A 26,754-nucleotide genomic window follows, 5' to 3' on the forward strand; every position below is an offset into this window, starting at 1 on the left:
TTTACAATTTAACTTTGTGTTATGTAAAAACATATCTCCATTCTCCATTTTTCAATTTTGTTTTTCAATATCCAGATCTTTTTCCTAAGCACTTGCACAATTACCATTCTCATCAATTATGAATCTGTAATGAAACTGCTCTGGAAGACAAATGTTTTGAGTTTCCTCACATGAATTGTGTAAAAATTGTTTACTCACCAATATTCATCCAATAGATATGCAAAGGTGGGATGCCTTTTGGGGGGTTACAGTGCAAAATCACAGAATCACCATGCTCCACATCAAGGGGCTCAATTTTTTCTTTGGGGAATTTTGGTACACCTGTAGAAAAGCAAGGAAGTTTCTATTTTATTGCTACCTTTTGCAATTTTGCCCTTTGCTTCCTTCTTAATATAGTTCTTAATAAAATTTTTACCTTAACACCATCCTTTGCATTCTCTGCCTTTAGTTACTACTATTATTTACAAAGTGATATAGAGTAATAATGCATTTTACTATGAGTATGAAATCTCTGCTAGCATTCCTCATTCATGAAGTGTCCAACCTGTTGTATTGAAAGCCAGGCAACCGAAAGGTGATGTTTAACACTTGTCCAGGAGCTTTGCTTAGGCCTTATTTTAATGCATTTATTTTTAAACACTTTCTGTAGCTCCTCTGTGCTGTCTGGAAGGGACAACTTAAAGCCACACAGAACAACAGCCTGAGGCTAAGACGGGAGTAGAGGACTGTGCACCAATGGGTCCCAGGGTACTCCTGGGAGATCAGAAACCAGTCTGGGAGTGCAGTAAGTTCTGGGAAATCTTGGCTAAAAAGTACTTCCCAAGAAGCCACAGCAAGTCAATGCAGGTGAGGATAGACATGAGGCAGCTATTCCGCCTTGTGCCTGGAGCTGTCCCAATTCTTATCCGTCCCCAGAACTGGATGAAGCTGAAGTCTGGTTTAAAGACTGCATTGCCTCCTCATCCCCTCGGGGGTAAAACCTCTGCTGTGCAGAGCTGCAGACGTTCTCAGCAAGCTTGTCCTTCAGGATGCTGCGGCAGAACGTGCACAGGAGGACACTCAGGGCTGCACATGGGCTGCACGATTTGGGCTTTAATATAGATTAAATAATGAAGGGATCAAGGACTTGTTTAATCACCCAGAGCATCGGCACTGATGCCAGCAGACTGTTCAAAACCTGAACCAGGTTTGGCAAACCTGGGCATCCTGGCCAGCCTTGGCAGCCCAAAATGCCTCCGGAGCCCATCCAAGAAGAGGGGAAGCAGAGCTGGGCTGGAGCCCACACCAAACCCAGGGCTGGGAGGCTGCAGCTCTGAGATTACTGCAGAGAAATCAGTCTGCAAAATGTAACCACTCCTTAAACGAATTTAGCTAAGGCAGTTTCAGGGCGGACGCTGTCTTCTGCTTTCATTTCAAGGCAAGTTCAAACTAGCGAAAGTTTCAGTTCAGGCAACTGCATTAAACAGCAAAATTAACAGCAATTAAAGAGCAAAGGAATGAAAGCATCCTTGCTGAGCAGAATAAACTGGCACAGCAAACACTGCCATCTCGATGTTCAAGTCATAACAGGGAAGTCTGATAGTGAATAAACAATTTAAAACACTGGTGGCTCCCCAGGATAGCTGCAGTGTCACATTGCAGGAGTCAAACCAAAGGAGGCGGGTGAGAAATGCAGGGTCAGGCCCCTGAGAAGACTTTGTACATTGTGGGATTAGTAAACATAAAAAGAAACAACCACTGTAATGCTGATTGCCTGAATGCAGATTGTGCATAGATTTTTATCTCCAGCAGGATTATTAACACATTATGAATTCTTAGGAGAGGCAAAGTGGAGCTAATGAGCATTACCCACCCTGTAGGTGAAATTTCAGATAACAAAGGGAATTATATTTTCAAATCCAGTACATTCAATAACCTATAGTCTTTGAGCCCTGGAAAATACATCTGCTGACTGCCGGAGAAGTAGAACACTTTCCAGTAGGAAAAAGCCAATTTGTTGATCTAAAGCTTACTTATTCCCAAAAGCACATCATTCTCAACAAAACTCTAAGAAAGCTGGATCAGGTGAAGGATTAGAGATTTCTGACTAAACCAAGGGGACCAGCACACAGACTAATAGTGAGATCACTCATCTAGGACATTGGAAACCCTTGTTCAAACCCATTTTCTGGCTCATTTGGCACAACTAAATCTGGGTCTCCAATATCCTAGGTGGGTGCCATAACCACTGGTCTTCTCAGTCAATTTCTGTAGCCAGCAATTACAGAATTATACAAAAGAATATAGTCAGTCCCACCAGGAGACAGTGAAAAATCATGGTCTTGGTGTCATTAGCTGGCAGCACAGGCATTTATCTTCAACGCATGGCCCAGACCTCTGCCTTGGGTCTGCAATGGGGGAAGCAGCAACTGAACCCCCGTGTCCTCCATCTCTAACAAGTGTTTGAACTACAGGCAGCCAGGGCTTCTGGGTTCCTCCGTGCTGTTTTCTTTCACTTTTGTTCATAGTGAAAAACATGGAAAACTTCCATTTTCCCCTCAATGCATAACTTTGAGTGTTTTGAACCCTTGAAGATTTGCAAGAGAGAAAAACTCAACTTTCATGATAAATTCCTGAGACAAACCTTCTGACAAGCCTATTTTCTTGCTGGGGTCCCATCAGTCTCAAAGACTAGAAAAATATCTGCTTCTGAATTCTGCATGAGGAGATTTATTAAAACTAAGAAGCTAATATCACACTAGACTTTGGCTCTTGCACATTTGTCTTCAGCATGTATATGTAGGCAATATATATATATTTATTTTTTTTTTGCAGTGTTCCTCTGTTTTAATTAGTGGATATTTCAGAATCAATCACTACTGATTTGTGGCTGATCACAGAAACTATCACAGCTGAATTAAGCTCAGAAGTATCATACAAGATTAATTGTGTCATGCAAGCGTTTAATACTGTACGGAGTTATCAATGCAGCACATGGAGACTGTAGAATTTACAACCAATTGATCTTTTTGCAGCGATACCATTAAAACTGTCATGTCAATCTTTCATGCAATTCCCCACACGCGGATGTAATGAGAAGGGACAGAGAATGCAGCGTAGCTCCGAGTGCTACCTCTCACATATCCATAACACAGGGGAGAACAACATTATTTAATGACTGTGAGAAAGGCCTGCTGAAGTGCCAGCAGGATGGCTCTCGCGACACCAGCAATCAAGTGGCGTGTATGAAACAGCCAGAGGGAAGATGAAAAACTGCACACCTGCCTTCCGTTACGGAGACATCTTCTAAAAGCCCACCGTGACACATAAAGCTCTCAAAACAGTCTCGGGAAAGGCTTCGCTGCCCAAATATTATTTCCTGACAAGGCTGCACGGTGAATGCCGTACAGTGCTCAAAAAAACCCAGAATTACAGCGCTCTGACAGTGTGTCAGCCATGGAAATGGGAGATTATCGGTGCACCGAGTCATTTGTGCAAGGAACCAGGGCTCTGTTTAATCCCTGGGGTGATTCAAAGTTTAATGACCGAACTGTACTCGAGATTAGGTTGAAATACCACTGGTAAATTAGGTCGGATGAGAGAAATTTCAGACAAGAGGCTGGGTTACTCCCTCCTACTTCTCATCTGGTCAGAAAATGCACTATCTCAACTAAAAGCAAACAGGAGGGAGACCAATACAATGCAATATACAATCTGAATTGACTCTAAATTTGAGTTTAGCAGCATAGATCCCAAAATATAGCAACCAGACTTGGGGTACTCCAGTCCCCAGCAGGATTGCTTCAGATTACTCAGTACCTACGAACACACTTTGTCCTACAGCTTAGTTCTTGTCCTATCGCTGACTACAGTGACTCCACACAACTATAAATGTATTGATTATGGCAATTTATACCCATTTATATGAGGAAGGAGCCCATTTGATCTGATATTTTACATGTTTCTGGGTAACGTGTTGAGAAATTGAACTGAAGGAAAAGGGTTTCTCCAGATAACTGTAGAAGGCCTTGAGACCCCTGTGCCTGCTTTCCACCAGTACCTGGAGTAAAATGGGATCAACTCATTATGGTAAGCCAGCAAATAATGAATATATGGCAAAACTGTTGTAGGAAAACTTCACTATACACCCAGTCTGTTTTTATGTCTCTGTGGATGCTGCTGGAGATGTGTCCTGGTCTGGATGGATGCATAGCCTGGCTTATCATGGATAGTCTTGAGCTCTTCCATGCAAATAAATACTTAAAGAATGTAAGAGTGAGGGAAAGTTGAAGTAGTCAAGAAAATTCTATATCCTCGAAATGCCCAGCTCCTCAGACACTTTAATTAGTAGCTGACTGATTCATTATACAGATTTATATCTTGTGCAGCGAACAGCCCAACACATCAAAGAATCTGAAACGTGACTTACAGTCACCCATCCCAGGAGTTGCACTGAATACAGCTTGGGCAGCTTCCAGTGCTCATCTCACTGTGTCAATTGATATTCTCATCCATGTAGTATAAGCAGTACTTAAATCTGTAATTTTCATTGCAGCCTTTGAACTGCAATGAGATATGAGCCTGCTTATTTATGGATTATTTAATTGCTGCATTAAATTGAAAAAGTTAGGAAAGTCTGGCTGTCAGGAAGAACGTGGCTGTCAGTTCTCTTGCTCTCAAAGAAGCTTTTATGCTGGAATCTGAGACAGGCTTTTTTCTGTGTAAAACTCTTATCACCCTTTCCAAAACAACGGTCACTGGCAACCATCAGAGCGATCCCATGATTTAGATGGCCAGAAAAGTCATCAAAAGTGTAGGACACTGGTTTAGAAGGTAAGAGATTTAACTTTTATGTGCACTATCTGCAAAGTCTTAGTGAGTTACCTTCTGTTTTTTTCTCTTCCATAAAGGCTACACTGAACACCTTCACAAAGCATGTTACTGATACCTCCTATTTTAGTGTCGGCTTGGTATCTTTTAATGATTTCACAATATTCACACCTGGCTGATTTTTTTAACCCTAACACAGGTTTTGCTTTCTTTGGGAATCCTAGGACTGACATCACTGGCATAGCACAGCCTGTCACTGGACAATTTTATGTGTAGGCGCCGTTTCCATCCTCAGACCTTCCGTCTTTTGGAGCAGCAGCTTTAGAAATACTGAGCATAAATCTCAACACAGTCTACCATGAAGAGTCTTTCACACTACAGTTAATTAAAGAAGTTTAAACTGTACTACTTCTCCTTCCTCTGGCATTGGGCCTACTCAGTAACTCAAGCAACAGATTCCCTAAATACAGGAGGAGGGTAGTTGAGGTCTGTGTTCTCACCATTTAAATTCATTTTCATGCTGCACGTATCTTGTAACAACCTGGACTTCATAAATGATGCAAACATATAGAGCTCCTCAGACCCCATTCTTCCCCACTCTGAGCATAAATCTCAATGCAGTCTACCATGAAGAGTCTTTTACACTACAGTTAATTAAAGAAGTTTAAACTGTACTACTTCTTCCTCTGGCATTGGGCCTACTCAGTAACTCAAGCAACAGATTCCCTAAATACAGGAGGAGGGTAGTTGAGGTCTGTGTTCTCACCATTTAAATTCATTTTCATGCTGCACGTATCTTGTAACAACCTGGACTTCATAAATGATGCAAACATATAGAGCTCCTCAGACCCCATTCTTCCCCACTCTCCTTAATGTCAGCATATATAGGGGAGGTGTGGTATTTTCATTGTGTAGGTGAGATTTAATGATCGTTTCTGCTGACATTTCTATTGCTTTCCTGGAATGACTACTGTGAGTAAACAGCCTTTTGTTCCCCTTTTCAGCAGCAACCTTACTTTCCTTACAGACCCAGTGTTCTCCTTCTGCAGTGCAAATGTAATTTATTAAAAGAACTGGCCTAGTCTGACTTGCTGGGTTTTTCTTCACTTCATTGGCATAGTGACTTGCCAAGTAGCTTACGTTTCAGTTGAATACAGCTGGCAAAGCACTGCCACCTCTGCATCATTATCATGAATGCATGTAGTGATCTCACATGTACCAGTCTCTGCTTCGAAACTTGAGGGTGAATAGAGGTAATTTATCCCAAACTCTTCTGTGTCAGTGATTGCCTTATTTACAGCGGATCTGTGCACCAGCAGCTCTCTTTCACTCGAGCACAGTTGTAAACTATCCAGCACTTTAGAAAATCAGAGGTGTCTTCTATTACTCTCTGAATCCTGATTGAATTTGCAGCATCCACATCACACCATTAAATGAAAGAATTTATGATGGAAGAGTATGAATAAAAGCAAATGTGCCTTAAAAGGTGTGGGAGTTGGGTAAATCCCTCTAATATATTATCTGTACTATTTATTTATTTTCTGGATTTAGGACTTTGCATGTATTAGCACTAAAATTCCTGTCATATTTGGTAACAACCATGTTTGCAACTTCTTGATTAATTTGTTGCTAGGTTCCCCCAATATATTTAATATCTCTCTATTCATGCTAGTATAGACAACTTTTCATTAAAAGCAGAAATTATCTGCTCTGAGTATATACTCAATAATCCCAATACAGACATCAACTCATTCTTGTTTTCCTTTTTAAATATCTTTTTTACTTCAGTAGCAATAGAGTGTCAGAATATTCTGCTCGTGGAGGGGCTACACGTTCATGGAAATATGACACAGGTCTTGAACTCCTCTGAAAATTAATGAGTCTGAGACACTTTGCTTAAGAGAAGTCGTTTTAACCCCACTGCCCTGGCCAGACTCCAAAGTGAATAATTATGTCCTACCTAAAGCTCTGAGTAACTGCATCACTCTCCTGTTCCTGCCTGAAACTCCAGTTGCCACCAGCTGCTCTGTTCTACCTGTGGAGCCAACTTACAGCATTCATTCATTAAACTTTGACTTACTGTCCAAAAACGTCGTGCAGTTATCCTCTGCAAAGGAATGCTATTCCCTTAACAAAAACTTAGTGCAGTTATCCTCTGCAAAGGAATGCTATTCCCTTAAAGCAACTCCAAGTCAGTAGCAACCATATAGCAATACATGTAATATTGGTAATTCCTCACCAAACACCAAGCTACCACATGTGGGAATACTTTGCAATACAGTTGAACGTGAAATATATTTAGCAAGGAAAGAAAATCCATAAAACTAGCTAGAAGCAAAACAAATCCTGTCTTTCTTGAGGCGCACTCGTAACAACACATGTACATGGCATCCTTAGCAGCCCTCTTCCAGGAACTCTCCCACCCCCAGAGATGTCTTATTTCCAATGTGACCACAGTGCCATGACTCTCCCACCCTGGCTTATGCCTTAAATACTTCTCAGGATTATTTCCTATGATAAAAACATGACAGAAATTAATATGCGTGTTTCTCATAGCCTGTTTCATCTGGACTGGGCTGCTAGCTTTTGTAGCTAGGTGGCCATCTCTTATCACTGCAAAGGCTGAGAAGATGGTGGAGATATCCCTTGCCATGTGGATGTACCAATTCCACATGTGCCCAGTTCCTTTCAGATCCCCTGATAACAAAATATTGTAGGAACTTGGAAATGCAGGATCTAGCCTGAAAAAAAACCCTCCACTGCACTGTTGATTCTCTTCTATGCCACTTGACCACATCACACAGTCTGCTTTGTGTTCTCATGTGGAGCCTTGTCCTTTCTACTGCCACTAGGAAGATTCTGCCTCAAATTTTCATCTTCTCATTTCATATGTTCTGATTCTAAATTTATGACCAATTGTGTCTTCATCTTCCTACATTACTTCCAAACTACAAGTGCTTAAATGTATTGGTACAAAGCCAGTTGTATCAATGTTGTTCTAATAAGGACCTGGAAGTTTGCATCAGTGAACTTCATCCCACTTTTACAAACCTGGTCCTTAAAATCACCCATTTCCCCCTCTGCTCTTTGGGCTAATGATGGAAGAACATAGTTCTAGAATCAGTAATTTTCTGTATATTTTGGAGCTTATTTTTCATTCAGTTCCAGGACTTTATTATGTTCCCTGTATTATACCAAACCCTGAATGCTACTGACATCAGACTAATGAACTCACAGTTGATTTGATCACTTCCCCTTCAGCTTTTGAACATTTGCATGGGTTGCTATTTTGCAGTACTAAACTGCTATTTCTCCCATCCTTCCCTCAGCTTCTGATTTCATGTTCCTTGCTCTGAAATGGAGACCTTATTGTCCTCCCAATTTCTGGGCACTCAGTCACAGTTGCCAAGCTGAAATATTACAGCCTTATGACTCTTAACAGCATTTGCTTTCCAAGGAATGTTTGGCAAGTGAAAGCATCACATGATTCCTAGTTCTTTATCAAATAAATGTCTCCACTATTAGAGAGAACTAATCACTCTAACTCAGGACTTTTCCCAAGCTCACAAAGTATCTTTTCCAACACTTCCCCAAAGTGATGTGACTCAAAAAAATTTTGTTTTCTCTGACAATTTCTTCCTATTCCTTTATTGCCCATTCATTTTTAATATATTTCTAAAACTATTTCATGATCTAGGCCATTATTTCTAGCTTTCATGAATAGCTAATATCTTTCAATACCTGTACTGCAGTTCAGATAGCTACTCTGCCATTTTTTCTGCTATTTGCTTTATCACTCCAAATATTTTAATTTCTGTATTTTCATTATGTGTTGGCATCAGCTCACAAATTCTCTCTGTCCAGATTAGGTAGAGAATTTGCCAGACTACAACTCTCATCAATATTTATGCTTTCTTCTTTACAGAAAGAGAAAAATATTAGAAGAGAAAGCATCTGAAGAGCAAAGAGTGGCTCTAAGCAAATACAAGTCAGAAAATAATTCTTCTGGGTTTTATGGCAGAGGCAGAGCAAGTGCTTTATAAAAGCATTTAAATAGTCAAGTCAAAGCAGATAATAATTTTCTGTCATTGAACATTCAGCTCTCCCTAAATGGCTATTAAAAATCTTATACTACTTTACCCACTAACCTGTCGTCTAGGGGCAAAGTGGGGCAGATGATACTCAGAAAGAAAGAGTGAACAATAAATGTTTTTCAAATTAATATGTCTAGGAAAACACATACATTATTTACCCAGTTGCCTTTATATTAAAGTTGTTAAGGAGTGTCAGGTTTGGCACTTGGAAACCTGTAAGAACTTGATAGTCCAGGGGTATTGTCTGAAATCCTGCATTCAGCTTTCATTTCTGTCAAAACCAGGAATGAAATGAAATAATTCCAAGGAGAACACAGATTTTTTTTTTCCCTTCCAATATTCACTGAATAACAAACAGTGCATGTTTTACCATTCACCTCCTTAGTAACTAGTTCTTTCCCATTTAATTTGAGGAAGGACAGTCTTCACCTTAAAAACAAAACAAAATCAAAGTCCTTACTTGGAACAATTAGCTCAATTTCTTCTGACATGGCAGTTCCCAGCACATTGGATGCGTAGCAACGATATTTCCCTTGAAAATTGGTGATGATTCCACGGTTTTGAATCACAAATGTTCCAGAGTTGTTAGATGTAACTATCCTCGGGTCAGATAATAAATCAAACGGTTTTCCATCTTTAGTCCAGTTGAAGCTGGAAAATAATGCAAGTGTTACCAAGGACAGGGCATGGAACAGAGAGCACTATGGTACAAACCCAGTGGTAAATATGGGTCCAATAATGCACCGTTAAACTAAAAGGAAAAGCTTGAAATAAGAGGAGAGAGTTGGATGGTAAAATGACCACTGTGCTACTATAACTTGTGTTAGCTGGTGGGCATGTCGCTCCTGTTGGACACTCTACTTTTGGATAATCAACTGTGACATGAAATAAGAATACTAAGCTTAAGGCAAGGACAAAAAATGAGAAAGACCATCTGTGAAAGTCAGAGTCACGCAGTGAAAGGAACTAGAGCTTTGCGATAAACCTGTATCTGAAGGAGAGCTGGTACTTTTGATGGGCAAGGATTGACAGATGTTCATACCATCTACAGGAAACACCATGGTTGAACCCAGGAGAAATCCAGGAGATTACCTGACGTAATTTCTCCTTGTTTCACTACAAGAATCAAGAATCAAAACTTGTAATTTTGATGCTAACGGGGTGTGATTTTGATGAGTGCTGAAGTATTGGTCGTAGTTTATGTATCTGGAAGTGTCAGTTGGCCCAAAATTTGGCTAAACTGATTCAAAAACATTGCTCATAGCTTATGTATTTGCAAGTGTCGGCCCAAAATTTGGCTAAACTGATTCAAAATCAGAGACAGATGGAAATTACAGTATAATGTAATTTTTCATTATTTTGAAATGTTTTAAGAGAATAAATGAAAAGAAATGTATATTTTGGCACTTCACTCAAGTATTTTTTTCAGTATTTTGTAATGTTTTAAGAGAATAAGTGAAAAGAAATGTATATTTTGGCACTTCACTAGCATTGGTAAAACTGTTTTGCAACCCTTGGAGGGGAATATGGGTTCCTACTGCCTAACCAGCACTATCACATACACTTAGTTATACCACAAAACTTTTCAAAAGCTCAGTTAAAATGATCAAAACATCTTGATACAAAAATAAAACCTGCCTTTTTAAAGCAAGTTTAAATTGTGTTGTATAGAAAAAAGGAAAGGAAGGATTACAGAGTAAAAATAACATGCAAACAAGAGATTAATTTAGCCCAAACACCATCCAGCGGAGAAAGTCTCACAAGAGTTTTCACTATGTTATTATTACATTTTTGTTAATCGCATTTTCATTAAAAATCTTTTTCCTTTTTACGTTGGTGTAAAATACATAAAGCTTATCTTTGGATATTTATTTGAATAACTCTATATGTGTACATTTGTAACATCACCACAGCAATAATGATGTCAGGTACAGACAAGGTATCTGATAAAATGCAAATGTGATCTCTGAATACATGGTTTAATGTGCTTGGTGTTTTTAGGGTTGCTAAAAAGGCAGAAGAACAGCTGGGACTCTTTGATTACCATTACACACCTCCTATCTTTTGCAGCACAGCTCAGACAAGCTCTTTTAAATCATGGGGTGAACTCAGCACGTGCTAGAGAAACAGAACATCTCCCTGCAACAAAAAGGCACGTTGATATCTGTTCAGAGTGAGTGGATGTGATTGAACAACAAAAGCTGAATGGCCTAAATGGAAACCCAAACCTTAACCTCTCCTTGCAATGATGAGGGGTTACGGTACATCAGCCATTTTTCCTCTTCTCAAAAATAGAACAATGTTTGGCAAAGGCCAAAAGCTAGCTCTATTTCACCATGCTTCTCCAGGGGAAAGCAGTACTCACGTGGGCTGTGGGTTTCCTCGGGCTTCACATTTAATCGTAAAGTCCTCATCAAAAGGGTACGCAACTTGGGTGTGAGACTGCTCCGTGATTGTTGGAAGCTGTGCAACTGAACACAAAGAGGTATTGGGTTAAAACTCCCTTCAAGCAGAACTGAACAACTCAGGTCCTTTCTTCAAAAGGGACAACGTCAGGATTGCCTTATGCGTGCAAAAAGTGAGGCTTGCCTTAAAAAGAAGAGATGGTCATCATCATCTTCCTGGCACTGACAATACTCTCTGCTCCTAAAGCTGAAGACCTTCATGGCCTCAGCAGCCAGAGGAAACCTTGACAGCACTATGTTCACCAGCCACTCAGGGGCATCACCAGCCCATGCTTCCATGTATGACCAACCCATCATGGGCAGGGGAGAGCTAGGGCCATGCTAAAGCTACAGCCAAAGCACGGGTGTGTGGACTGGTAAATTTATTCAGCGATGAAGTCAATAACTGGCTTTTTAATGCAGACACAGATACACACACATGACGTAGCAAACTGCCATCTCTATCCTGGATAAAATTGCCAGGAAATCCATGGACTGCAAAGATGACTTAATACCCCCTGCAGGGTAGAGGATGGGAAGAGCCATTACCAGTCACACGGTCACGCAATGATGTTTCACTAACTTCTTTTTTTTTTTAAGGGTTGCAAATGCCTGTGTAAGAGAGCCACACAAGGGAGAATGCTCCCCGCAGTGGAGCTGGGGATAATAGGATCATCCCATTGTTATAAACAGCCAGGAAGAAAATTAACATCCTCTTTTGTTTCTCTTTTAAGTCCAGGAAGCTCAAAGCTGGAGCGAAACATGGTGCCTTGCCATACCGTGTGGTCTCAAAGCCAAACACTTCCAAACCCACCAGCTTCACTGATCAGACATAATTCCTTTTTATTAAAATATAAAATGCTTCATTAAAACAAATTAAGGGCTAGATGGCTCCCCTGTGTAGGTACATAAAAGCAGTCAATGCCCAGACACTTTGTCCTGCACTTTATAGCCACAGCTCCACTTTTGCTTTATTTAAACGCAATGAGCCACTGTGGTACCTTCCTCCAAAAAACTTCTACTTCCAGATGCTGTTAAACAAGTTGGGATAGCTTTAGAAAAATATCCTGTAAACCTGCTTGATTGCCTTCTCCTTTGCAACCAGGAGTGTTGGCAGACTCCAGAGTGCTAACAGCTCATGGCAGGTCCACACCATGCCCTGGAACTGGCCCGTGTTATTTATTTATCCTCACCATAATTCATTCAAAATCCAATATTCTTGAGTTTTGCATTATGTGTCTTTCCCCCTACCTCCAAACCCCTGTAGTTTGTAATCCTACGGTTCGTTTATGGTTGAAAAAATGCAAAGCTTGGGAGGTCTGGGCTGGACTCCAGGCGGTGGGGCCCATTGGCTTTCATTGGATTGTCCCCTATGAGCCTCATCCCATATTTTACATGTCTCCCGAAACCACACCATCCGTGTAAAACAGGCCGTTTGAATGCATCACAAGCAGGGAGGGATAAAGGAGGTGCTCCCCAGGGCAGCACATGAGGCGTAGGAAATACTTCTCTGGGGACTAATGTACGCCCTGAGACATACACCTGCTCCTTTTCCAGACCCAAACAGCAGGTTGCAAGACAAGTAAGTAAAGGTATACATACATCAAACAAGCTTCAGGGAGATCCAGAGCTAAAATGAGGAATTTATGTGTAGGACAAAACCAAACCCTCGGAGCTAAGCAGCCTGCTGGATCACAAACACCAGCTATATGTTATCAGACAAGTTTACTGCTACGTTTATACAGGTCCAAACAAAGCAGATTGCGTTCTTATCGCGTCTGAATTTCCCAAAGGCCATGTTCTGGGAGAATTAAATTCAAAACGGAACAACTGAAAAGTAGGATTTAATATTTTTTTTCTTCGGGGAAAGGTTTATAAAAAAAAAAAAAAAGAAAAAAAAAAAAGAAAAAAAAAAAGAGGGATACAAAAACGAACCTGCAAAGTGTTCAGTAAATAGCTACAACTCACCTGATAATGGTATTTCAATAGCTGCTGCCAAACTCAATACAAAGAAAAACAGGCATATGGTGATCCCTTTTGTGCTTAATAGCATCTCCATCACTCTTCTGTAAACAAGGAGTCCAAACAGAATGAGAGATACCTTATGCTTCCTCTCACCGTCACTTCAAATCAGATGTAAGGATGTGAAATTGAAAGTCTAGCGGGGAAAAGAAACAGCCACATTAGCTTGCAATATGAACTTGGTTCTAACAAGGTTAGTAAATTAAAGCAACGCTTCAGGATTTGCAGCTAAATTGCAAATTGCACTACGAGGTATAATTTCCTCTCCTCTCTCCCCACTCCCTGGCATTGGGAAAGTCCTCTATTAAGTTTCTAACAAAAAAATGCATGCACAAAAGTACAAATCCATTAGAGAACAGAAGCATAATTGGTCTTTTTTGTTTTGCAATTAAAAGTACGGATGGTTTAAAATACTGTATATTTGTAATCATTCCAGTTCATAAATTCTTCTAATGAGAGTTGTGTAAGTTGGAAAGTAATGTAACAGTTCTAATGAGAGAAATTTGGTACACTAATGACCTTGTTCATAAATCTCTTATGTCTTTTATCTTTCATTTATGTTTAAAAAAGGGCAAAATCCAGTTTAGTTCATTAATAAGGACCTGAACGTGGAACCTTTGCTTTTCTTCCATGATCCCAGAACTACTACATGTAGGTTTTACACAACCCATTATACATCCTTAGGTTCTGCATTACAAGGCAAAAATGTGAGACAGCTGCCAAAAGGAGACATACTCAGCTCTAATGAGCATTTACATGTAATTCACAGAGGAGTAAAGGAGAGAGAATTCTACAAATGTGGGTGTACAGAGAATTTCAATCATCAGCATCATTCACAATATCTCAGTGAAACATTAACCAGTATAAGATATATTTTGTTCAACCTGAGAAGGGGACACCTTAGAACCCCTTCCAGTCCCTAAAAGGGATACAGGAAAGTTGGGGAGAGTCTCTTGATCAGGGAGTAGAGCCACAGGACAAGGGGGAACACTTTTAAACTGGAAGAGGGGAAATTTAGATAAGCTATCAGGAAGAAATTCTTTGCTGTGAGGGTGGTGAGGCACTGGAACAGGTTGCCCAGAGAAGCTGTGGCTGCCCCATCCCTGGAGGGTTTCAAGGCCAGGCTGGATGGGGCTTGGAGCAACCTGGTCTGGTGGGAGGTGTCCCTGCCCAGGGCAGGGGATGGGAACTGTATGAAGGTCCCTTCCAACTCTGACCATTCTATGATTCTATGTTTTGTACCTGTGCATCTCCTATCACATAGCACTTAAGGGACATCAGTCTCAAGGGAATTTAGACATCAGTCATCAAGGTAATTTGCAAGAGCGATTTTCAAGCTAAGGCTACTACACTGGAGGTAAAGAGCAACCCAGGGGCAGCCCAGCAAGCTCTGAGTTCACCAGCAGAGCTGTGTGACCGTGGCAATGTATTTCCAGACTAAGCCTGGCTTGCACACAGCTCCCGGATCTTTGCACATACAACCCGGTTAATCCTCAGATCAGAAAAGCAATCCTGGGATCAGTGAGAGCAGTTGGCATGTTGGGGGCAGGCAGGATGCTGGGGATACTCGCCCTGGCCCAGCACAGCTGGCTGCAGCTGGAGCAGAGACAGCACTGAGCCATCTAGCCAGTTCATGGTGGTTTGCTCCTGATGGTTGGTTTGCAGGACCTCCACAAAACACAGGCACGAAGCAGAGAGACTTCCCTCCCAGCACATTCCCTCTCAGAGATGAGCAACAGGTTGTGCTGTGGCCCTTTCTCCAGAGGAATTAACAGGATAATTTCTGTTCACTCGGTCACCAATTCACGAAAACTTTCTGGGAGTTAACATCTTTGAGACCACGATCCCTGGCTGAAGATTGAAATTGGCCAAGGAGGGGACAAGAGACAGACACTATAATCACATAAGCCTCATTCGTTTAGAAATGAGGCTAAAAAACAGATGTCTTCTAAGTATCTCAGGCCCTGAGTGTTCGCTGATGGAAGAAGCTGACTAATCTGCTTAGAGCCTGGCTCTGCAGAGGGAGACAGTGCAGAAGGGCACCAGAGGGGACGGGGGGACAGGGACCCGTGGGGTGAACTGCCATCCCCAGGTCACATCTGGGTGCACATCAGGCAACATCAGTAAGTCCTGTTTTGTGGCAGTCAGTATTTCCCTCAGTTTGATTTCTCCTAGCTCTGACTTGGGAGCAACAGACCTTTCCAAGCCTCAATTCAATAAAATCTGGGCTGTAGCACAGTTTGGGGGGGTACACATGACCCACAGCCACACAGCAGCCACCTGATGGCCACACAAGCCCCTCAAGGACCAGGCTCTCTCCTGCCCTGCCTCACCCAGTCCTGCCAGACGCTCCGTCCCAGACCTATCTGTGTCATCGACGGTGAAACAGATGCTCTGCCAGCAAACCCTCCGGCCACCCAATTGCAATTTAGGCTCATAAAAACCTGACCAGGGTTGCTGCTTGCAGATGGTGCGTTAGTGGGAGCAAAGCTGCCTTCTTCCCCCGGCTGCCGACCGCTCCGGGGACCAGAGCCGGCTGTGTCGGGATGCCAACGGCGGAGCTGAGACCACAGGAGATGCACAGCTTGCTAAGGCTGCAGAGGGAGAAGTTTCTTTTTATATATACGTTACAAATCCTCGTATAGTTTCATACTCAATTTCAAGAAAAAACAGGAAAACAGCTTGATTCCTTAACCAAACCCATTAGCTCATGCTTCTTTCTTTTTTTTTTTTTTTTTGTTTTAATGAAGTGACACAGAGCAAAGCAGAAACGTATGAAATGAAAAAAGGATAGCCTTTATCATGTGGTATGGCACGACTTGCCTCTGCAGGCTGCTGTAATTAGTGGGTCTGTCTAGCGCCTGGCTCTTTTTCCCTGCGATGAATACTAATGCAGGGGGCTGACAGCACCAGCATTTGGAAGCAGCGAGCGCTGGGGGACCGGTGGCTCTGGACTCACACACAGCCATCGGGCACCTCCAAAGGCCACTCAGAAACCTCCCCGCAGCTGCATTTCACCTCCACCATCCAACTCCAGGGCTGTTTCCATGAGGAACAGTCCTGGGGTGACGTGAATCAAGCAACAATATCTTTGAGGAGGTATTTACCCAGTAATAACTCTCCAGCAAGACAAGCCTCCTGCTTGTATGTTATATATATTACCCCTAATGGGGTAGTGGGGTTGTTATCCCAGCTGTGCTGGCTGAGACAGCAGTTATTAGGGAAGGCAAACATTTAAGGCACATCTCCCTGGACATGCCCCACTCCACCGGTCACTCCTCTGTGCCTTGCTCTGGACACAGTCCCCAGCAGACGGGCAGGTGGAGACATCATCCTCCCCACAAAGAGACCTGTGTCAAGCCATTAACCTTATTTAAGGTGACGTATAGACGGGGCTGCCAAGCATTGGGTGTTTTGTATGGCTGTCACATGTTTGGCTGTCCTACCAAGCCCCAGGCCCACAGCTCGGCTGAAACTGCAGAGTCCCTGATTAAATCACCCACCTTTCCCTCTCATCTCCACCACCCAAACACCCCCGAGCCCCTTCCTGAAGGAGCAATATCAGACGTCGTCCAGACACCCCATCCTTAAACGCAGCTGCTCACCCAAACTTCAGGCAGCGCTGAAGTTTCCTTCACTCCTGCGATGATTAAACCCCCAAACCAAAATTTCTCATCTCGTGCCAGTTTCTAGCAAATGAACAATTTAACTGCCGAGATAATTTTGGAGAAATAAATGAGGTAGCTGCACAAACACTCGGCGGCTGCGGGCAGGTTTCGGTCTCACTGGTGCCAAAGCACAACCTTCACCTGGGGTCTAGTCAGCGCCAGAGAGAAAATGGCAAAATCTTGACCTTGGTAAAAACATCAGGCCCCCACAGCTTGTTTTTTCCTAGGAATCCAGAGAACATTCTTCTTTGTTCTCCCCAGGAGTCGGCTGCAGCATCCCTTGCACCGGAGAGGAGGGCAAAAAAATTACCAAAGAAAACGTTTCCTCAGCACAATGAGCGAGTATGAATGCGAGAACAAATGTTACATTTATGAAACCTCCTCTTCCTTTTTCTTCCCCCCCCCGCCTCCCTCCATTTTTAGCTTTATGTTCTCTTTTCCCCGCCTCAGGCTTAAGTCCAGTAATTTGAATTCACTGCAAATACTTATCTGTAGTTCCTTACCTGCAATTCATTATTTACTGGGCTGTTCAGTTAATAGTAAATACTGATTGCTCTAAGGACAGCTCATTTGTTTGTTTAATGAGCTGCCTTTAACTTACAGTGAGCAAATCTTTCAAAGTATCAGTATTTCTAAGGAGCAATGCAGTTCCAGATTCTTGTATTGTATACCATTGCTTCCAGAAGTGTGTAATAAAAATATTGGACAACTGAACAAGAAAAAAAGATTAAATTTCCATTTATCTCATAAACCTAGTGAACAATTTTCCCTACATATAATTACTACATTAAAATTGCTCATAAATAGCAGCAGGATGATAGCCAAAATTCCCAGATTACTGGTCTACTGCTTCCAAAAGAAATTCTATTGCATTGCTAAATATGGCATAAATCTCAGCTATTTGGTTCCCTCTTAAAATATGTAAGATTTGGTCCCTGTATAAGTCCTGTACAACACAAATATTAATAAAAGTACTGGATTCCCACAGCTTAATACTGGTACATTTCAGAGCTGACCTTTTCATTAGCTAGAATCAGATTTAATTTCTCAGTGACATATACGTTACGAGATTGTTAAATAAAAGCCATTGGTAATTAGAAATTACAGCCTTCAGGCTGTAATAACAGCCCCAGTTAGAGAATAACAGCAAAAAACTCTGGAAAAAAATTCATTTCCTGGTATGAGAAATAAAAATTTGGTTATTTAATTATACCATATGTTGCGAGTTAAGTGACTATGCAGCACAGAAGCATAATTAAGTACTGTCTCTCTTTCTTGATTACAATCAGTGAAGATGAATAAAAATCCTATCCACAGTCAAAATGTCCCCCATCCCATAATATCTGCAGTCCTGTCCTAGCCAAGGGCGATAGCTGGGTTTTGCCCACAGCTGATAGTCACACATCGTGTCTGCCCAGGTCCTGGTGAGCTCCAGACAGTGCTGTCAGGACTTGGCTTGGTGAGCACCAATGCTCCAGAGCTGATGCCTCCATCTCCACCCCTGCACAGCTCACAGACCAGACCCACCAGCTGGGGAGGTGGCTCCCACCCATGTACCCCTCTAAAGGGAACCTTCCTGAAGCCCTACCACCTTTGAAGACCTCTTGGGTGAGGCTGGTTGGGTGAAACCTGGAGAAGGTGAGACTTGATCAAAGATCACAGGTGAGTGACCTCGGGTGCTGAGGAAATTGAGAGTGGAGGACAGCAGGGATGCTCCACCTGCCTGTTTCCATGTTCACTGATTCAGGGGACACTTTAGGTGACACCTGCAATGACAAGGACTTCTACTCAGAAAGCATTCATCTCCACCCTACTGAGCCTCCATGCCCGTTTCTCCCCTCCACTGCAGAGCCTTCCAGCCAAATGGTGACAAAAACCACACCAGGGGAGGAAACGAGTTCAGTGTGGGACAAATGGGTCCCCAGCAGCTCCCAGAAGAGGGGTGATGGTCCCCCGGGACATCAGCTGAACCCCTGAGATCACACGGAATTCATAATCTCTGTGCTTCTCCATGCCACTAGTAGCAATACCTCCCTGCTTCACTAATTAGCTAAGAAAGGTTGAGATTTATGCTAGAGAAGCCTTAACTGCAGTGCTATAGCTCTTTTTTTTTTTCCCCTGAAAAAAACCCCACACGAAGAGTCACTCAAGTGTTTGGAAAAGATGAGAAGGAATATTCATAAGGACCCATTGTTTACTTCAGGTGTCAATGTTACACATCGCTTTTCCCCTAAAAGCTTTCTGACATCCCAGTGTTACTACCAGGGAGAAGATAACCTTCACTTGACTCTACCCCAATTGCCTATTTTTGGATGTTGTCAGTTCCCAGAAAAGCAGCACATAATGCATACGCTGGAGGTGATTAAAATAATCACCCAAATCAGTTCTTCCTTCCGTGGCAAAATATCTCCAAATAGACTCTTAGCACATAGGGATGAAGATTTTTTTTATTTTTTTTTTAGGTGCAATTTTGCTCTCAGAGAGTTTAGGGAGAGAAGTCTATGTATTATTTATCTTGCCAGGGATTTTTTAAACGTTATTGGACAGCACATGTAAAGTAAAAGTTTTCAGTGCAGGTAAACAACGTTATTTCCTGAAATTTATTTGTTTCAAATATGACTGCAACTATTATGCCTTCCCAATTTTGCAATCCATCAGCCTTTCAGTTTCTTAAACCACAAAAAACCCTCTAAAAATGCGATAGAATGAATATAAATAATAATGAAATATGTACACGAGGCTGTGAAATGTTTTACTGCAGCACAAGCAGCAGTAAAACATTCAATAAACAGTGTAAGGATTAGAATTAATTTCCCTGGGACAAGGTTTTTAAGAAGTAGGGATCTGGGGAGCCCAGTGTGTCAGGTCCTGGGTTTTTTTGGCAGAGAAGCCAGCCCTCGGTGGGGCAGGACATGTCCCCGGACACTGCTGGGTGATGGCTGGTGCCTGTCCCTGAGCCAGGGCTCTGCTCTTGCCCGGCGGTGACCAGCATCTCAGTTTGATGTTTGTGCTGATTGTGTGGAAACTCAATTTATGCCATTTCTCTCTGAGATCCACCCCGGGCTGAGCAGAAGTTCAGAAGCTCAACATGAGCATCTCCCTGACCCCAGGGAGAAGGCAGCTGGCACCAGCCATCCATTTTTTGCAAATATTCCCTATCTCTTCCCAGCTGTTCCCAACAAAATCCTAAAATGCAAACCCCCTTAAGTCTCAGCAGATTGCACCCTGTGCTCCCAAACTGTTTAAAAGCGAGCTATAAATGGTTAATGATTTCTCTTGGTCATCACTCTGCCCTTATAATGGTGCAGCACCTGACAGGTTTGATTTGATTTGTTTCATACATCTAGTAGCTGAAGCTCTGTACTACTAAATCACAGGGTACGAGGACCATATTTCTTACAGCCTTCCATGTCTTTTGCACACATGATGTCTGAAAACTACAGAAATGTGGTTTCTAATCAGTACAAATGATCTGCTTGTCAGTAGCTGTCTGCTGACATTTGCCAATGTGAGCCTCCTTCCTGGGATCTAGAGGCATTTGCTGCCAAAGAATGTGAGGTCTTCAGATTTTACCAGAAAAAAAAATAAAATGGATTTCCTATCGTCATTTCACCAATATGATTCATACAAACTAGATTATCTGCATGCTTTTTATTCCATTTTTTCTTTTTCTTTGGCTTACACCTTCCAATGTGCTCCCTTGGATGGCTCCTTTTAAGTCAGTAAGAATTCGATTTTTAAAAACAGTGCAGAACTGAGCAACACTTAATATTTAAACTTAATAAACAATTTGTCAGTAGCCTTTTTGGTCTATTTGTGCAACCTATCTAATGTTAACTGGACTTGACTTAGCCCAGCAGAGGATCATTTGTAAACTGTAAGTCCAAGCAATCTTAAATAAAACTCCCCACTTTTGAATTTGCTTCCTGTGAGAATTGGTGTGAGCAAGCTTAAGACCTGGAAGCTTTGGCAAAGCCACCAACTTAACACAAATTACACAACTGCTGAAAACTTTTGCAAGCTGTGGATATTCACAATGGAAACCCACCCAAGAAGCAGCAGCCCTGCAAAGAAGGTCCAGAGCCCAGCTTTGCCAGCCCCACCACACCACCTCTGCTCTGAGCTCAAAATGCCTCTGAGCAGCACTTGTAATAAAGACCCAAAAGAAAATCCAGAGTGGAAATCAATACCTGGTTTAGCTTTTTCATAACCAAAGAAATAAATGTTAACTGTGAACAGTACATTGTTTATGATGAACACGTCATTAAACTTTAGTTATAACGTTATTGACACAACACTTACAAGTAAATGGAGATGACCATTGATGTGGTTATTCCTACCATTAGGAGCACATAAACCTGAATACCCTGCAGCCAAATTCCACCCTTACGGATGTTCTTAAATATGTGAATAAATACAAACACCTATTGATTTAAGGAAAACAACAGTGCTTTACAACATGAGGGACACCAGGTCACACCAAAGTCACAGAGAGCAGAGGGAGCGCAGAAGAGTCCTCTCATACACCCTCCCCACCTTCTGTAGATGCCTGGAGACCTTCTAGGTCACATGCTGCATCTAACCATAACAGATACGAATGGGTCTTTCTTCTACAAATTAAAGTACCTTTTTCTTTTTATTTAATTGATGATTTACTTTGACCTCCATCACCTGAGGTAATGAGTCCCTCCAGATGTTAAACTTGTTGCTTAATAATCTCACAGGCACTCCCTGACTCTACGGGTCCTCCCCTCTGCATCGCTTGTGATTGTGTAATTCCCTGTACCCCCCTTTGCAATCCCATTGCCAAACTGAACCCCTCAGAGTGCCAGCTTCACCAGAGCATTCACACATGGTGGGGTAACTTAGCTGTCCAGTTCAGTCTCGGGTCCTGCTTCTCTGACCATGCTCATGGTATCTAAAACTGTTCTTTTCCCAGTTCACTCTTGGACTGGGTCAACTGGGCAACAACTCAGAGCTGTGGGAGCACTGGGCCGCTACAGCAGCTCCTGTAAAACTTGAGTTTACATCTGTAGACACAAACTTAGGGAGTAGGAACCAGTACATATCTTTACATTCATCTTCTTCTAGCCTTCTTCCAGTTCTGCTATGGCAGCAATCTCTCTTCCAGGAGAAAATCTGGATTTAAAAGGGTGTATTTGAGCTGTATATCTCCTGCAGCATAAATTGCTTGTGTAAACGTTTTGCAGACTTCTGAGAAATCTACAACTATTTAATTAGCCAGCTTCTAAGGTATTTAAAGTTGAATTTAAAGTACCATGATGAAATTTTAGATTATATTTCTCCATTGCAATAGAAAGTGTACTTTGCATAATATTTGCACAAGTCCCTATAAAATAAGGTTCCTGGCTTTATATATATGCACATTTACTGATGTAAGTGCAGTCTAATCCCCCTGTGTGTATCTGTTGTATCTCCTTTTCTTAAAGACATGGCCATACATTCATTCATTTTTTTGTTAACCAATGAAACCAGAGAAATGATTCCAGCACAAGGAGATAACGCCGTAGCAGAGGAATGCTGTGAGCATGGCTCTTCCACAGACCTACAAACACACAATGACAACCACTCCCCGCTGCTGGTAACACAACAGCACAGATTTGAGCTTTGCAGATACATCTCAAAGCACACCAGCCTGTTAAAAATTAAACTATTGTGTAAGGCTTTTGCCATTATATATTTCCTTGAGATACTACATCTCCTAAATGAGCTTACCACAATTCTGGCTGAAACTAGTTTTGTATTAATCGAAAATTTCATCAGTGATTAGCATTTTAGCTCATAGGTCAAGCATGAAGCATAAAACAAAGTACAGTAGCAACTGGGCTGGATGACTGGGATGGCAGTGTGTCAGCCACACACAAAGGAAATAAAAGCAGGTTGCAGTTTATTTTCAGATGAGACTGCTAATGGCAGCCTCCTCCAAAGGAGGCAATGCAAATTCTCCTGAATTTCAAAATGAATTTGCAGCAAAGGCACTTTCTTCGGTACGCTCATTCTCCCTCCTTCAGAGCACAAAATGAGAGCAAAATCAGGAGCTTTTTCATGGTAATATCAACAAACACACGTGTTCCAGTAAAGCAACACCTCCTAGGAGAAATCCTGCCTCACCTCAAAAGCCAACCTTGAACCCCAGCTCATGCCACAGTTAGTTTTAGCCATTCCAGCTCAGGGGACGTGCCAGGCAGAGCTCCTCGTGGGCTGGGAGTCTAATGAGATTGGTCATTCAGCATAAAACTCAGCACAAACAGCATTTCCACCCTCCCAAACGCATACAGGCTCCTCAAAAGTCTGCCACGGGAGAAATGCTGCAGAGTCCATCAGGTGGTACAGGAGGGGGTGGGGGAATTACAGCACCCAGCATCTAATGGGCTCCACATGGAGAGCACAGCACGGTTCTGGTGTGGGAGCAATCCCCGTGCCAGGAAAATCATCTGATAACAAGAGAAACCACTGCAGGGCAACGAGGGTTCCACTTGGCTTTAGTTATTTTCCCAGCATGGGTTTGTGTTCAGTGGAGGGTTCCCTGTGCTAGTAGTGAGCTGACAATATGAATAAGGGAAAGGAAAAAAAAAAAAAAACCACACAGGCATTTAATTGCAAATGAATTACCTGTATAAACACCAGAAAACAGCTATTACTCCCACTTGACCCATTAGGGATCATTTTTTCCTGATGCATCTCAAACAGGTGAGCTCATTCACAATGTACATCACTGGTGAACGCTGTCAAATATCAAAAATCCTATATCTGAGCCCACTGCCTCATCCGTGCCATGCAGGATGCACAATCACAGCACTTCTCTCCCGCGTGGACTCGGGGGAGGCTCAGCATATACCCAAGATCCCAAGAGGGAAATCCTGGCAGGCTTCAAACATGAAATCTTAAAACCAAAATAAAACTAACATCAAAATTGAAGCAAATCTCCTTCTGTAGCAACGTTATTCTTATATCTCAGTGCAATAACGCTGCAAGACAGTGAAAGTCATCGGGATGCTGTGTGTTTCTAATTTAAATTGCAGTCACCGACTCATGACAAGGGAGAGCTTCACGGCAAGCAATCTCATGTACTTTCTGCCTTCCTCTGATTTTTCCTCCTTCTGTGTAATAAAAGAGATTAGCTCTTCCAGCTTCGTGGAGGATCTCACAGCGCTTGCTTTTCCTGATAAGTCAAGGCCATTAAGCTTCCAACATTTCCCACGTTACCAGAGATACAAGGGATTACTTAAAAAAAAAAAAAAAAAAAAAAACCACTGCATGAAAGCTTTCAGGAACAGAAGTTAAACACCATCCACGTCACTGCAGGACAAATTCTGAAATCCTGGTGCGCCCTGCCTGGAGAGGGAGAGCCTCCTCCCAAGGCACTGGGTCAAAACCCAGTTTGGGCTTGCTTCTACAGGAGGATCATCCACGCTTACAAGTGAGATTTGCAGTCTGCCAAGAAGCACCGAAGAATTTACTTAGGGCAATAAATGCAGGATTTGCCCCAATGTAATGATTTAACCACAGCCACTGCATGAAAGCTTTCAGGAACAGAAGTTAAACACCATCCACGTCACTGCAGGACAAATTCTGAAATCCTGGTGCGCCCTGCCTGGAGAGGGAGAGCCTCCTCCCAAGGCACTGGGTCAAATCTCAGTTTGGGCTTGCTTCTACAGGAGGATCATCCACGCTTACAAGTGAGATTTGCAGTCTGCCAAGAAGCACCGAAGAATTTACTTAGGGCAATAAATGCAGGATTTGCCCCAGTTTATACATTGGGAAGCCTAATCACTAAGGCAAACATTGTAGCCTAAGTGAGAAATGGATACTTCACCCTGTTTCTGCATTTCCTACTTTCCTTGTGTTAGCCTTAGATGCTGGAGTCCACAGTAATTTCATTTTTCCTATGAACAACTATGCAGCTAAAAATAAACACTAAGCTTAAAGAAAAATACACAAGCAAAAGCCCAAGCCACACGTGTGAGATGCTCCTCTTTCACCCATAGGAGCTGTCATGATCCCAGTGGAGGCATATGAGAAACTGATGGGAGAAGATTTTGGCTGGGATCTCCGGACAGGAAAGAGTTTACAATCTTAATGGAAGCACCTGAGACATTCTTCTGAAGTAGCACAACACTACAATTTATCTGGTCATCACATTTTGTTTCAATAATTTTTCTTAATGGGAACGTTCTGTACCAATGTTTTCAGGGGAACTGAGTTATTGATAAAGTGAAGATTATTTCTGAGCATGGGTAGCAGTTTTTCTGTGCTCACTCATGGAGTTTTTCTATTGTAAGAGAAAAGTGTTATTCAAAACGCTCCAGATCCCGATGATTTTTTAGCTGCAACAGTTGCTTCTCCCCATTAATGCCTTTTTTCAGAGAACTGAATCAAACCAGCAATCAATGAAACTGAAGACAGTTAGCTGACAATATATTGAATATACCTACTGTGGCTGTGAAAGAAAGGGAAAAGACGTAATTCTGCTTCTCTCTCCCTTGCATCCACGTTCATCATCCCTTTTCACTACTGGCAAGATGCAGAAGAGCAGTTGGCAGTGACTGCAGTACTTTCAGGTGATCACACAGAAAATATTTGGTTAGACAGATCACATACAAACGTGCTGTATTTTAAGGAACTGTTGATCTTCAGAGATACAATTTGACTCCAACTAGGTGGCTGAGCAGAGAACAATGAGGAAACAAAACACACAGCAACCACACTATGGAGACAGTCTAAAAGCCTTGAAATACATAAGATTACTCACCTATTTACTAACTACCAGGAGAAAAACGTATGGAAGGAAATTTGGCAAAACTAAGTCCATTCCCTCAGCGAGCCGATGGAAGTTTAGTATCCTGAGACCAGACAGAAGTGTGGTTTACAAACAATCCAGAGGTAGTACCCACTGACTACACAAGTGTAATTACATCATTATTTTTCCTTTCTCTTTACTTTCAGTGTTTTGCTTTCCATGGGAACAGTAAAACACAGGCACCTAAACTACACCAGCACATAGTAAGCCCTTACTCCAAAAGCTGAAGCTGCCACTGGTTCCCCATGATGACACTGTACAAATGCCAGGAACAAACAAACCATGTTTTCCCCCATCCCAGTTTTGGAAAAACGTGAACTCCACCTTGCTGGAAGTTAAAGTAAATACAATTAAATTAGAAGTACAACAAACATACACTAGGAATGGAAAATTCTGCTTGAACGATTAAAATCTGTTAAAGTTACATAAAACTGGAAGAAGAATCCTAATGTTAAATGTCAGACACGCAGAACCATGGTCTTCATTACCCATTCTGCCCATAACACTATGTTCTTCAGAACAAGTGTGACTTTTGCTCGCCAGCCCGTCTGCAGATGTATCACACTAATCAATTACATGCACACTGGGAAAAAGCGCTCCCCGTGTCACACATGAAAACTGTGTTATACACTTTGTATAGAGCTTCCATAGCATCACACGTGTTGTTCTACCTTTTTTCTTTAAAAAAGAAAAAAAACATTGAGAAATTGCAAATACTATTAGTCATATTGTTTTTTATTACATTTGTATTGCATCATTTGGATAGATCCACTTCATTGCCCTCTAATCTTTCTCTCACCTAATGGATTATGCACCTTAGAAAGACTAACCAAAAAACAGCTAAGCAAACCACAGGGAGGAGTCAGCTATTAAAAAGACAAGAACTTCACAATACC

General features: G+C 42.0%; 1 protein-coding gene across 1 annotated transcript in view; it reads right to left on the reverse strand.

The window, feature by feature from the left end:
- CHL1 (cell adhesion molecule L1-like) overlaps positions 1-26,754 on the reverse strand; it is a 97,265-nt gene that overhangs the window by 51,532 nt on the left and 18,979 nt on the right. Inside the window, exons 2-5 of the mRNA XM_014946790.1 lie at positions 13,316-13,505; positions 11,269-11,374; positions 9,364-9,554; positions 199-321 (exon numbers count right to left, since the gene is read on the reverse strand). Coding sequence (XP_014802276.1) covers positions 199-321; positions 9,364-9,554; positions 11,269-11,374; positions 13,316-13,406 — 511 coding nt within the window. The 5' untranslated portion in view covers positions 13,407-13,505. The remainder of the gene's footprint in view (positions 1-198; positions 322-9,363; positions 9,555-11,268; positions 11,375-13,315; positions 13,506-26,754) is intronic.

This window comes from Calidris pugnax, unplaced genomic scaffold (genome assembly GCF_001431845.1).
Source record: "Calidris pugnax isolate Ruff unplaced genomic scaffold, ASM143184v1 scaffold81, whole genome shotgun sequence".
In the NCBI taxonomy this organism is placed as follows: Eukaryota; Metazoa; Chordata; class Aves; order Charadriiformes; family Scolopacidae; genus Calidris; species Calidris pugnax.